This window comes from Anoplopoma fimbria, chromosome 7, assembly GCF_027596085.1.
Source record: "Anoplopoma fimbria isolate UVic2021 breed Golden Eagle Sablefish chromosome 7, Afim_UVic_2022, whole genome shotgun sequence".
NCBI lineage: Eukaryota > Metazoa > Chordata > Actinopteri > Perciformes > Anoplopomatidae > Anoplopoma > Anoplopoma fimbria.
Genome location: NC_072455.1, coordinates 173,713 through 187,832, shown reverse-complemented (window position 1 = coordinate 187,832; position 14,120 = coordinate 173,713). Strand labels below are relative to the sequence as shown.

At 43.9% G+C, this 14,120-nt stretch overlaps 2 protein-coding genes across 2 annotated transcripts in view; one reads left to right on the top strand and one right to left on the bottom strand.

The window, feature by feature from the left end:
- LOC129093683 (disks large homolog 4-like) overlaps positions 1-1,068 on the bottom strand; it is a 25,933-nt gene extending 24,865 nt beyond the window's left edge. The window contains 1 exon segment of the mRNA XM_054601772.1: positions 1,029-1,068. The gene's annotated coding sequence lies outside the window, so the exon portion shown is untranslated.
- An 8,014-nt stretch (positions 1,069-9,082) lies between these two features.
- Positions 9,083-13,729, top strand: mepceb (methylphosphate capping enzyme b). Its single transcript, XM_054601773.1, is given in 11 exon segments — positions 9,083-9,106; positions 10,115-10,341; positions 10,344-10,449; positions 10,518-10,643; positions 10,645-10,808; positions 10,921-11,218; positions 11,302-11,896; positions 11,987-12,086; positions 12,089-12,198; positions 12,650-12,758; positions 13,145-13,729. Coding segments are annotated over 10 exon segments (1,881 nt in total). The 5' UTR covers positions 9,083-9,106; positions 10,115-10,121; the 3' UTR covers positions 13,198-13,729.
- The last annotated feature ends 391 nt before the right edge of the window (positions 13,730-14,120 follow it).

Genomic DNA, 14,120 nt, shown 5'->3' with positions numbered 1-14,120 from the left:
TTAATTCTGTTTCAAACAGATCGTTACGGATCTACGTTTGTTTTCTCATTTAGATTTGAGGTGAAAAGCGACTGCATCATGTGTAGTGTCTAACAGCTAGCTACAGGCTGGAGCTAGCCTGAGTTAACATACATGCTAATGTGGCCACGCTAACCACTCACACACACACACACACACACACACACACACACACACACACACACACACACACACACACACACACACACACACACACACACACACACACACACACACACACACACACACACACGTGAACAGAGAGAGACCCGAGGTATTGAATGAAAACATGAAGAAAGCAGCAAACACAGACATGAAAACCGGCTTTGATGCTTTATGAGGACACACACACACACACATGTTTTATGAGGACACACGTGTCCTCATAAAACGTGTGTGTGTGTGTGTGTGTGTGTTTTAGCGGATGCATGCGAGCGGTCTGCTCTTACCTTGGTGGTGACAATGCAGAGGCAGTCCATATCCACACACACACACACACTCACACACACACACACTCACACACACACATTTTCACACACACTCACACACTCATGCCGGATGTCTCTCTCTCTCTCTCTCTCTCTCTCTCTCTCTTTGTCGCCCTCCCCCTCTCTCTCTCTCCTCGTCTGTCTGTCTGTCTGTCTGTCCTCGCTCGCCTCCTCTATCCCCCCGTCTGCCAGCACCGGGCGAGCGAGGGGGGGAAGGGGGTTTTATTGGGGGGGGGGCAGATGAAGAAGACTGGTGTTTTATTGGGGGGGGGCACCTCCTTGAGTCACTCGCTGGTTGATGAGAGAGAGGGGGGGGTTGGGCTCCTGTTGCCATGGTGTTATGCAGCTGTTGCCCCGGTAATGCTGCTGCAGCTGTTGCTAGGTAACAGCAATGGGTGTTGCCATGTGGATTAGAGCGAGTGTGTTTGTGTGTGTGTGAGTTTGTGTGTGTGTGTGTGTGTGTGTGTGTGTGTGTGTGTGTGTGTGTGTGTGTGTGTGTGTGTGTGTGTGTGTGTGTGTTACCTGCCCAGGTGTGTTCGGTCGGCCCGATGTCTGGTTCTCACAAACCGTCAACTCGTAGAACTCCTGTATGTCTGCACACACACACACACACACACACACACACACACACACACAGACACAGACACAGACACACACACACACACACACACACACACACACACACACACACACACACACACACACACACACACACACACACACACACACACACACACACACACATTAGTTTTCTGTTTTGAGTCTCTGGCCAATCACATCGCTTCTCCTTCAGTGATGGAATGTTACAAAGTACATTTACACAATTAGAAATACTTTATTTGATTCTTTCTACTTAACTTCATTTATCTGACAGAGTTAGTTACTTTCAAAATAAATGGTTTATTAATAATTAATAAAGTTAATGTTTCATGTTAATCATGTTAATATAAGTGATAATGTTAATAATATTAATAATGTTAATGTATTAGAGAGTATGTCAATATTATTGATCATGTTAATGTGTTATTAATAAAATAATGTCAATCATGTTAATGTGTTGTAATGATGTTAATAAAGATAATGTTTTAGGAAGGTTAGGGTAGTATGTATATGATTAATCATTTTTCTGAATTTATTAACTTTATTTTAAATGATCCTTGGGAAATGGAATGGCCTTTTTATCTACTTCGTCAGCTTCAGGTAAGTTTGAACCTGCTGATGGACCAATCAGAGCAGAGAGTCACAGTTAAAGAGTTAATAACACACATAAGAAGTAATCCCTGAATGTGAGGTAACGATATCGGCCAAATACTGAGCCGTGATGTGTCTGTGGTGTCACACCATCCATTCTGAATTAAGACATGCAGAGTGTGTGAGTTGTATGTGTGTGTAAAGTGCTTGTGTTACCCAGTAGGGCCTGAAAAAGGTCACTCTGGAAGATGTTCAGCAGTTTTTCAGCACGACCTTTGACCCCTTCAGCAGCTCCGGCCTGACAGGCCTCCATCGCCTGCAGAGCACGCTCAGTATCTGGGGAGAACAGCCAACACTGGTTTTACTGGAAATGATGGAAACAACTCCAACCTGAAACAATGTGTCAACTAGTCCAGACTGAAACAATGTGTCAACTAGTCCAGACTGAATCAATGTGTCAACTAGTCCAACCTGAATCAATGTGTCAACTAGTCCAGCCTGAATCAATGTGTCAACTAGTCCAGACTGAAACAATGTGTCAACTAGTCTAACCTGAATCAATGTGTCAGACTGAAACAATGTGTCCAGACTGAAACAATGTGTCAACTAGTCCAGCCTGAATCAATGTGTCAACTAGTCCAGACTGAAACAACTCCAGCCTCCAGTTCATACATTTCCAGATGTGTCTAAAAGGACGCTTTATTAAAATGTCTCATTAATTAGTTGTTGACAACAGAACTGTTAAGAACTGACGTGAATGATCCAGCAGAGGGCGCTGCAGCCCCTCAGTGCTGCTGAGAGTCAAAGTCATGTAGTCTGACGTCGACATGTCAGGTCACTGAAGTTTAAAGTGTCACAAATGTTTTCTATGATTTTACCTCAAGAAGTGACTTTGATGTCATGTAGATGATATGATCAATAACCCGTATACCAGATAAAGTACAAATACAGCAGCAGTAGTAGTAGTAGTAGTAGTAGTAGTAATAGTAGTAGTAGTAGTAGTCTTAGTGGTAGCTCTAGCAGTAGTACTAACCTTCCTAGTATCAGAAGTGTTGATAGTTCAGCAGTAGATATTAGCAATACTTGCAGTATTTCTGTTAGCAATAGTTAGTAATATTAGCAGTAACTTTAGTTGTAGTAGTAGTATCTCATGATGTATTCTAAATGCAGTATTAGTACTAGTAGTACTGCTACTACTAGTACATGTTTTATATGTATATATACTGTATATAATATCATTGTTTTTCTTGTAGCAAATGTATTGTGCAGCTCGTTGTAGAAGGACGATGAAAACCTTGTGAACCTTTTTAACCTTTAGTGAGGCAGTAGTGGAAGAACGTGCATTTAGCAGTGTAGTAACTTAAGCAGCAGCAGTTATAGTAGTAGTAGTAATAGTAGTAATAGTAGTAGTAGTAGTAATAGTAGTAGTAGTAATATGAGTAGTACAGGTGACATCACCCAGAGAGTCATGAATATCACTGATGACGTGATGAAAACAAACTGAAGAGGAAGAAGAGTGAAGATCAAGTAGGACAAATGACAAACAAACACAATACAAGAAATACACATTAATACACACAAACACACACACTGTGTGTATGTTTATCATAAAAACGTCTCACCTTCTCTCTTCAGCGGCATGTCGTCTCTCTGATCCACATAAATCCTCTTTAGGGATTTTACAAACACACACAGTGCATGCTGGGTAATGAAGTCCTAATCCCATCAGCCCTCTGTGACACAGATAAATACACACTGAGGCCCCGCCTCCTCCTGTTGTCACACCGCAGGATTGGACCATGCTGTCAGTCACAGTTTGATTGACAGCTGTGTAAAATTAAATGATGAGAAATATAAACATTATAAAATATAAACAAACATCAGAACATAAAGCTGTATTTAAAAATGTAATTATGAAAATTCAGCTTTATGTTCTCAAACCCATTTGAAAGTTGTTGTGATGAATTATTGATTTATTAGTTTTATTTATTAGATGGTGACACTCAGGGAAGAGAGGAGGGGAAACCGGGAATCGAACCATCGCCCGCTGTGGGATGGACCTGAACCACACTGACTCTTGAATGACTGACCTTTGACCTCAGTGTTTCTGTGAGGTTGATCAGCCTGTTTAAGATATTTATGTTTAATGACGTCTCTAACAGAAGCGTTCTCGTCGCTCTTCGCAGAGGGAACGTGGACGACGCTCAGCTGTGTCCGTCTGATCATGAGTTCTAGTCCCTTTGGTTTAGAAAGAGGGCGACAACAGTAGAGACTCACGAGTCTGTTTGAAGGCAAAACTTTATTAAATACAAATTAAGTGAACAAACAGGTTTATTGTTTCAGTGGACTAAAGGAAGAGTTCATTTAAAACAACGTGTGAGCTGTTGGCTTCTCTGATCAACTGATGGAGGGAAATCAATACCTATCATATCCGAGGGTTCTTAAGCCCATAGCTCTGCCTCTCAGGCTATTGAGGGATTGGTTGATAGATTCTGTTGGAGGACATGAACAGCAGCCAGAGAGTCAGGGTTAGTCTCTAAAGAGAGTCAGGGTTAGTCTATAAAGAGAGTCAGGGTTAGTCTCTAAAGAGAGTCAGGGTTAGTCTCTAAAGAGAGTCAGGGTCAGTCTATAAAGAGAGTCAGGGTTAGTCTCTAAAGAGAGTCAGGGTTAGTATCTAAAGAGAGTCAGGGTTAGTCTATAAAGAGAGTCAGGGTTAGTCTCTAAAGAGAGTCAGGGTTAGTCTATAAAGAGAGTCAGGGTTAGTCTCTAAAGTCTTAGTCTAAAGAGAGTCAGGGTCAGTCTATAAAGAGAGTCAGGGTTAGTCTCTAAAGAGAGTCAGGGTTAGTATCTAAAGAGAGTCAGGGTTAGTCTATAAAGAGAGTCAGGGTTAGTCTCTAAAGAGAGTCAGGGTTAGTCTCTAAAGAGAGTCAGGGTTAGTCTCTAAAGAGAGTCAGGGTTAGTCTCTAAAGAGAGTCAGGGTTAGTCTCTAAAGAGAGTCAGGGTCAGTCTATAAAGAGAGTCAGGGTTAGTCTCTAAAGAGAGTCAGGGTTAGTATCTAAAGAGAGTCAGGGTTAGTCTATAAAGAGAGTCAGGGTTAGTCTCTAAAGAGAGTCAGGGTTAGTCTATAAAGAGAGTCAGGGTTAGTATCTAAAGAGAGTCAGGGTTAGTCTATAAAGAGAGTCAGGGTTAGTCTCTAAAGAGAGTCAGGGTTAGTCTCTAAAGAGAGTCAGGGTTAGTCTCTAAAGAGATTCAGTCTCTAAAGAGAGTCAGGGTCAGTCTATAAAGAGAGTCAGTCTATAAAGAGAGTCAGGGTTAGTCTATAAAGAGAGTCAGGGTTAGTCTCTAAAGAGAGTCAGGGTTAGTCTATAAAGAGAGTCAGGGTGAGTCTCTAAAGAGAGTCAGGGTTAGTCTATAAAGAGAGTCAGGGTTAGTCTATAAAGAGAGTCAGTCTATAAAGAGAGTCAGTCTATAAAGAGAGTCAGGGTTAGTCTATAAAGAGAGTCAGGGTTAGTCTATAAAGAGAGTCAGTCTATAAAGAGAGTCAGGGTTAGTCTCTAAAGAGAATCAGGGTTTGTCTCTAAAGAGAGTCAGTCTATAAAGAGAGTCAGGGTTAGTCTCTAAAGAGAGTCAGGGTTAGTCTCTAAAGAGAGTCAGGGTTAGTCTATAAAGAGAGTCAGGGTTAGTCTCTAAAGAGAATCAGGGTTAGTCTATAAAGAGAGTCAGTCTATAAAGAGAGTCAGGGTTAGTCTCTAAAGAGAGTCAGTCTATAAAGAGAGTCAGGGTTTGTCTCTAAAGAGAGTCAGGGTTAGTCTCTAAAGAGAGTCAGTCTATAAAGAGAGTCAGGGTTAGTCTCTAAAGAGAGTCAGTCTATAAAGAGAGTCAGGGTTAGACTCTAAAGAGAGTCAGTCTATAAAGAGGGTCAGTCTATAAAGAGGGTTAGTCTCTAAAGAGAGTCAGTCTATAAAGAGAGTCAGGGTTAGTCTATAAAGAGGGTTAGTCTATAAAGAGGGTCAGTCTATAAAGAGAGTCAGTCTATAAAGAGAGTCAGGGTTAGTCTATAAAGAGGGTCAGTCTATAAAGAGGGTTAGTCTATAAAGAGGGTCAGTCTATAAAGAGGGTTAGTCTATAAAGAGGGTCAGTCTATAAAGAGTCAGTCTATAAAGGGTCAGTCTATAAAGAGGGTCAGTCTATAAAGAGAGTCAGGGTTAGTCTATAAAGAGATTCAGTCTCTAAAGAGAGTCAGGGTTAGTCTATAAAGAGAGTCAGGGTTAGTCTCTAAAGAGATTCAGTCTATAAAGAGAGTCAGTCTATAAAGAGAGTCAGGGTTAGTCTCTAAAGAGAGTCAGGGTTAGTCTCTAAAGAGAGTCAGTCTATAAAGAGAGTCAGGGTTAGTCTCTAAAGAGAGTCAGGGTTAGTCTCTAAAGAGAGTCAGGGTTAGTCTCTAAAGAGAATCAGGGTTTGTCTCTAAAGAGAGTCAGTCTATAAAGAGAGTCAGGGTTAGTCAATAAAGAGAGTCAGGGTTAGTCTCTAAAGAGAGTCAGGGTTAGTCTCTAAAGAGATTCAGTCTATAAAGAGAGTCAGTCTATAAAGAGAGTCAGGGTTAGTCTCTAAAGAGAGTCAGGGTTAGTCTCTAAAGAGAGTCAGTCTATAAAGAGAGTCAGGGTTAGTCTCTAAAGAGAGTCAGGGTTAGTCTCTAAAGAGAATCAGGGTTTGTCTCTAAAGAGAGTCAGTCTATAAAGAGAGTCAGGGTTAGTCAATAAAGAGAGTCAGGGTTAGTCTCTAAAGAGAGTCAGGGTTAGTCTCTAAAGAGAGTCAGGGTTAGTCTCTAAAGAGAGTCAGTCTATAAAGAGAGTCAGGGTTAGTCTCTAAAGAGAGTCAGTCTATAAAGAGGGTCAGTCTATAAAGAGGGTTAGTCTCTAAAGAGAGTCAGTCTATAAAGAGAGTCAGGGTTAGTCTATAAAGAGGGTTAGTCTATAAAGAGGGTCAGTCTATAAAGAGAGTCAGTCTATAAAGAGAGTCAGTCTATAAAGAGAGTCAGTCAGTCTATAAAGAGGGCTAGTCTATAAAGAGGGTCAGTCTATAAAGAGGGTTAGTCTATAAAGAGGGTCAGTCTATAAAGAGTCAGTCTATAAAGGGTCAGTCTATAAAGAGGGTCAGTCTATAAAGAGGGTCAGTCTATAAAGAGTCAGTCTATAAAGGCTCAGTCTATAAAGAGGGTCAGTCTATAAGAGGGTCAGTCTATAAAGAGGGTCAGTCTATAAAGAGTCAGTCTATAAAGAGGGTCAGTCTATAAAGAGTCAGTCTATAAAGAGAGTTAGTCTATAAAGAGTCAGTCTATAAAGAGAGTCAGTCTATAAAGAGGGTCAGTCTATAGTCAGTCTATAAAGAGGGTCAGTCTATAAAGAGTCAGTCTATAAAGAGGGTCAGTCTATAGTCAGTCTATAAAGAGAGTCAGTCTATAAAGAGAGTCAGTCTATAAAGAGAGTCAGTCTATAAAGAGAGTCAGTCTATAAAGAGGGTCAGTCTATAAGAGGGTCAGTCTATAAAGAGTCAGTCTATAAAGAGAGTCAGTCTATAGTCAGTCTATAAAGAGGGTCAGTCTATAAAGAGTCAGTCTATAAAGAGAGTCAGTCTATAAAGAGAGTTAGTCTATAAAGAGGGTCAGTCTATAGTCAGTCTATAAAGAGGGTCAGTCTATAAAGAGTCAGTCTATAAAGAGGGTCAGTCTATAGTCAGTCTATAAAGAGGGTCAGTCTATAAAGAGGGTCAGTCTATAAAGAGAGTCAGTCTATAAAGAGGGTCAGTCTATAAGAGGGTCAGTCTATAAAGAGTCAGTCTATAAAGAGTCAGTCTATAGTCAGTCTATAAAGAGGGTCAGTCTATAAAGAGGGTCAGTCTATAGTCAGTCTATAAAGAGGGTCAGTCTATAAGAGGGTCAGTCTATAAAGAGGGTCAGTCTATAGTCAGTCTATAAAGAGGGTCAGTCTATAGTCAGTCTATAAAGAGAGTCAGTCTATAAAGAGTCAGTCTATAAGAGAGTCAGTCTATAAAGAGGGTCATTCTATAGTCAGTCTATAAAGAGGGTCAGTCTATAAGAGGGTCAGTCTATAAGAGGGTCAGTCTATAAAGAGTCAGTCTATAAAGGGAGTCAGTCTATAAAGAGGGTCAGTCTATAAAGGGAGTCAGTCTATAAAGAGTCAGTCTATAGTCAGTCTATAAGAGGGTCAGTCTATAAAGAGTCAGTCTATAGTCAGTCTATAAGAGGGTCAGTCTATAGTCAGTCTATAAAGAGGGTCAGTCTATAAGAGGGTCAGTCTATAGTCAGTCTATAAAGAGGGTCAGTCTATAAAGAGGGTCAGTCTATAAGAGGGTCAGTCTATAAGAGGGTCAGTCTATAGTCAGTCTATAAAGAGGGTCAGTCTATAAAGAGGGTCAGTCTATAAGAGGGTCAGTCTATAGTCAGTCTATAAAGAGTCAGTCTATAAGAGGGTCAGTCTATAAGAGGGTCAGTCTATAGTCAGTCTATAAAGAGGGTCAGTCTATAAGAGGGTCAGTCTATAAGAGGGTCAGTCTATAAGAGGGTCAGTCTATAGTCAGTCTATAAAGAGGGTCAGTCTATAAAGAGGGTCAGTCTATAAGAGGGTCAGTCTATAAGAGGCTCAGGGTCTGTTTCCTGTCAGGCATCGCTCAGGGCGCCTCTCTCCTCAGTGTTTCCCGCCCCCCAGAGCTGCGACCAATCAGAGGCCCGCTAGAGCCGAGCGGGCCTCTGATTGGTCGCGTTTTAGGAGCGACCCAGCTCAGCTCTGCGGCTTCACCATGGAGCAGCTAGTCGAGGCTAAGCTAACAGCAGCTAGCAGCTAGTCGAGGCTAAGCTAACACTTCAGTAGAAGTCATTACTCATCTCACGCACACACAGAGCGGTTGTGTGCGTGTGTGCGCGTGCGTGTGTGCGCGTGCGTGGCTTTAGCTCCATGCTAGCGACTTCCTGCAGGTTAGCCGGACGCGGCTAGCAGAAGCTAACAGTGTTAATTATTCATGAGGCCGCTCCGTGATTGGTGGAGACAGAGAGAGGGGGGCGGGGCCAGAGGAGGACCGCGTGAATGAGGAATCAGAGGACAACAAGTGGACCAACAGCACAGAGTGAGTATAAAGTACACAAATACTACTACTGTACACAAGTACTACTACTGTACACAAGTACTACTTCTGTACTACTACTGTACACAAGTACTACTTCTGTACTACTACTGTACACAAGTACTACTACTGTACTACTACTATACTACTACTACTACTACTGTACTACTACTATACTACTACTACTACTGTACTACTACTATACTACTACTACTACTGTACTACTACTACAGTACTAATACAGAGGACAACAAGTGGACCAACAGCACAGAGTGAGTATAAAGTACACAAGTACTACTACTGTACACAAGTACTACTACTGTACTACTACTATACTACTACTACTACTACTGTAGTACTACTACTACTATACTACTACTACTACTATGTATGTAGTACAGTACTAATACAAGTGGACCAACAGCACAGAGTGAGTATAAAGTACACAAGTACTACTACTACTGTAGTACTACTACTACTGTACTACTACTACTACTACTGTACTACTACTACTGAAGTTATACTACAGTACTAATACTACTGTACTAATACTACTGAAGTACAGTGCTAATACTACTGCAGTACAGTACTAATACTACTGAAGTAAAGTACTAATACTACTGAAGTACAGTGCTAATACTACACTGTTAGGATACTATGTTACAGGTAAAGTAAAGTACTAATACTACACTGAAAATACTCCTACAAGTTAGTCCAAATACAGAGCTGTGAAGAATACTCTATTCTCAGTCTGGTATTAGTGATTGTACTGCTAGTATCTTTTTAGAGACTGGTATTATTACTTTTACCAAAGTAACAGTATTTAAAAGTACAATTGAAATAAATTAATTGAAGAATCGACTAATTGATTAACAGACTAATTGATTAACAGACTAATTGATTAATTGACATATTGATTAATGGCTTAATGGTTTCAGCTGTAGCTGTAAATACAGTGAAGGAGAAGTCATGACATCACTCATGTTTTATATGTTTATTTAGAAAACTGAACACCTGTTCACTTTTTATTGATTAGGTATTTATGTTTTTAATCAGGGTATTATAAAGTACATTAGATATACTTTACATATTAACATATATTACATATTCACAACAAAGCCTCTTCTGTACAACGCTTAAACTTGATGACAATCCGACAGCAGAGAGTATTGATAACTGATCGATCACTAACTGATTGATCGATATCATGATATCGTCTCTGCTGTGTGATGAGCTGGTGAATCTGATTGTTACTCTGTGATTGGCCGATCTGTCCTCAGGTTGAAGATGATCAGGATGTCATTGGACAAAGAGGCTGTCCTCCCTCACGAGGTCAGCCTATCAGAGCAGCCGGCCAAGGCCCGCCCCCTGCGTGCTAAGAATGGCCTCCAGTTGCCGGGCAACAGTCAGACCCCCGTTGCCTCCGCCCCCCCCGCTCACCAAATCGCTAAGAGGCGATACTCCATGGGCGTCGGCTTCAAGGGGCCGGCCAAGCGCCGCCGCCGCGCATCAGCGACAGCCAATCAGAGCCCGTTCTGCCGAGTCACTTCCTGCTGGGCGGGAACATCTTCGACCCTCTGAACCTGAACTCGCTGCTGGACGAAGACGTCAACAGGTACGAAGCTCCACCTTCAGTCCACTCTCTGCCTCTCTGCTCCGTCTAACGCCATCCTTCCTCCTCAGGGCGACCAATCAGGAGACTCCAACGTGCTCACCCCTGCCGTCGCGGGGCGCAGACCCCGTAGAGATCCTGGTTCCCCGAGACATCACCGACCCCCTGAACCTGAAGGGAGGGGGCGGGGACGGGAAGGGGGGGTTCTGCTGTCCCCGTGAAGTCCAGGAGGAGACACAGGAACCGACACCATGGAGCAGGAGGAGGAGGAGGGGGAGGAGAGGGAGGAGGAGCAGGAGGAGGGGGAGGAGAGAGGGAGGTGATACCAGCTCGACTGTTTCCCTCCACAGCTGGACCGACAGGTGAGACTGGAACAGCTTCACTGACTCGTTTGTCTCTGAGATGACGGAGAGGAAGTTAAAGGTGCGTTGGGTTTAAAGGTGCGTTGGGTTTAAAGGCGTTTGTTGTGTGCAGTTCCTCCGGTGACCAGAGAGGGCAGCGTTTCAGCGTCTCCTCTGCCCTGTGAACTCAACACGGCCATCACCTGTCGGGAAGACGTAGCCCCGCCCCCCATCCTCCCCAGGAGACACACCCACCCTCCACCGGGACACGCTCACAAGCCCGGTAACCATGGCGACGGTCGCCAACGCAGACGGCGGCGCACCACCTCCACGAGGTCGGCGGACTGCGCTGCCAGCAGCGATACCATGGCAACCGCAGCTCAGCCAACCAGATTCGAGACGCCGCTGGTGGGAGGAGCTAAAGCCGGCAGGTGAGTGTTACACCTGAAGTGAAGTAAAATCCTGTAATCTGATTGGCTGCCAGGTCACATGATCTCCGTGCTGCCTCCGTCAGGTGTGGAGGACCTCAGTCCGGCTCCACTCAGACACCAGAGAAGAAGAAGAAGGACAAGCACCGCTACCAGTACGGCAACCACACCTGTTACTACGGTTACCACGGTTTCTACGGTGACGGGTGGGAGGGGCACGTCGGGGCGGAGCAGGACCCGCGGCTCTGCCTCCTGCAAGCCGATTGGTTCAGAGACAAGAAGGTGCTGGACGTGGGCTGCGGGGCCGGTCACCTGACGCTGGCCGTCGCCCGGAGGTTTGACCCCGCCCACATCCTGGGGGTGGAGCTAGACCGGCGATTGGTCCACGCCGCCAAGCAGAACCTCAGGCACTTCCTGTCACATGACCTAGTGGTGGAGGAGAGGAGGAGGAGAGGAACGCCGGGAGCCTCCTCTTCCTCTCCTCCAAGGAAGAAGGAGGAGGAGATGAAGAAGATGGAGGAGGAGAATGAGAAGATGGTGGAGGAGGTGGAGCAGGCTCTGTCTCTCCTCTCCCTCCCCCTCTCCTTCAGGGTGAGTCGAGGTCCTCTCTCTGCTCCTCCTCTCCTCCACTCATCTTCATCGTCCTCCTCCAGGTTCCCCGACAACGTCAGCTTCATCCAGGTGAGTGTTCCTCACACACCTGGATCCAGTGTTCAATGAGTCTGTGACCTCATCACTCTGCTGACATCACGGCTCTGACTCCTCCCACAGGGGGACTACGTGTCGGGGGGGGAGTGGTGGCCTGGGCGGGGTCAGTATGACGTCATCATGTGTCTGGGCGTGACCAAATGGGTGCAGCTGCGTTCTGGCGACGGGGCGTGGTCACTCTGTTTAGACGAGCCTATCAGAGCCTGTCGCCGGGCGGATTATTCATGCTGGAGCCACAACCATGGAGCAGCTACAGCCGCAGCAGGAGGGCCTCGGTAACACGTTTACACAGAACTAATTAAATAAGCCGAGTCGTCATTAGTGTTAATGATGTGTTATCATCAGTTTAGAGCTCGTGTTAGGAAGTTAAACATCATAATTCATCTCTAATATCTATTTATATTAATGTGAAAACATCTCCTTCAAACTACTGCATTTATTCTAGTTCATCACCAACACTACATTTTACAGTTTACATTAAACACATCATGATAACGTTATAATTTACCTTCTGACAATACTCATTTTAACTGAACAAGGCCTGAACGCATCATAATGTAACTGAACTGAACCTCTGTCCGTTAGCGGTGCTGCTAACGTTATATAGTAACGTTACTATATAATGTTACTATATAACGTTACTATATAACACACATATATGAATAGATGTATGTATTCTGTCTGTAGTGTGTTAACTACACAGTAAAACAAACTTGTCTGTTTCAGGAGGCGACAGATCGTAACTTCAGGAGTTTGAGACTGAGACCTGAACAGTTCACCTTCTACCTGACTGACAGCGTGGGCTTCACCTCGTACAGACTCATCACACACACAGGTACACACACACACTAACACCCACACACACACACACACACACACACACACACACACACACACACACACACACACACACACACACACACACACGTAAACACACAGGTACACACACACACAGGTACACACACAGGTACACACACACAGGTACACGCGCACACAGGTACACACACAGGTACACACACAGGTACACACACACACACACACAGGTACACACACACACACACACACACACACACACACACACAGGTACACACACAGGTACACACACACACACACACAGGTACACACACAGGTACACACACAGGTACACACAGGTACACACACACACACACACACACACAGGTGCCCACTCTGACGAGGGATCTGATTGGCTCATCCTTCCAGGTAACCAGCGTCCAGTCTACCTGTTCCACAAAGGCCCCGCCCAGAGGAAGTGATGTCACCAGGACACGATATGACACGTCTCACTTTGAGATGCCTGTTTCCATGGAAACCGCCCTGGACTGTGACTGACAGGCGGGAGGAGGCAGCTGATTGGACGCTGTATATTTGACTCGTGAGCTCGCAGCTGATTGGTTGAACAGTGGAGTCCGTTTGATGACATCACATCAGGGACGGTGACAAACCGCAGTCTGATTGGACGGAGTCGGTTTCTGTGAATGTGATTGGTTGTCACTCGCTCATCAAGCCAGAGCAAAGCATTGTGGGTAACTGTGGATGGACACTGACAGGAAGTGACACGTCGGTTTTCTAAACATTTTATTGTTTAACTGTTTATTTGAGATTAAAGCTGTCGCTGACGTTCTGTCTCTGAGGAATTTATCCACAGCTCAAAGTCTGAACCGACGTTCTCACAACGTTCTCACAACGTTCTCACAACGTTCTCACAACGTTCTCACAAAGTTCTCTCTTTGTAAACGTTCCACATGAGAACGATGAAGAACCGGAACCGTGGAGCTGAGATCAAACCCCGTTTGGTTCCGTTCTTCACCGATCTATAAAGTAAATAAAGTAGTTTATGAACATAACAGTTCTCAGATCATAGCTCTCCTCTGTAGAGAACGTTGGTTTATTAACCTTCAGTTTACGATGTTCTCTCTGAGTTTCACTCTTCGGTTCCTCTCAGTTCGTTTAGTTCGTTCGTCCTCTGAAGTTTCACAGAATAAAGAAATAATCAGAGAATAAACCAATAAAATCATCAGTCATCACATAGAAACTAATCCAGCTTCCATTGTTGGATTAAAATACTCTTATAATTAATATTAATATTTCCTTTATTGATTATTAGACGTGTTAATGACATCATTAATAGTCCTTTAATCGCTGAGAAATATTTATCAAATCACAACTTCATATTAAT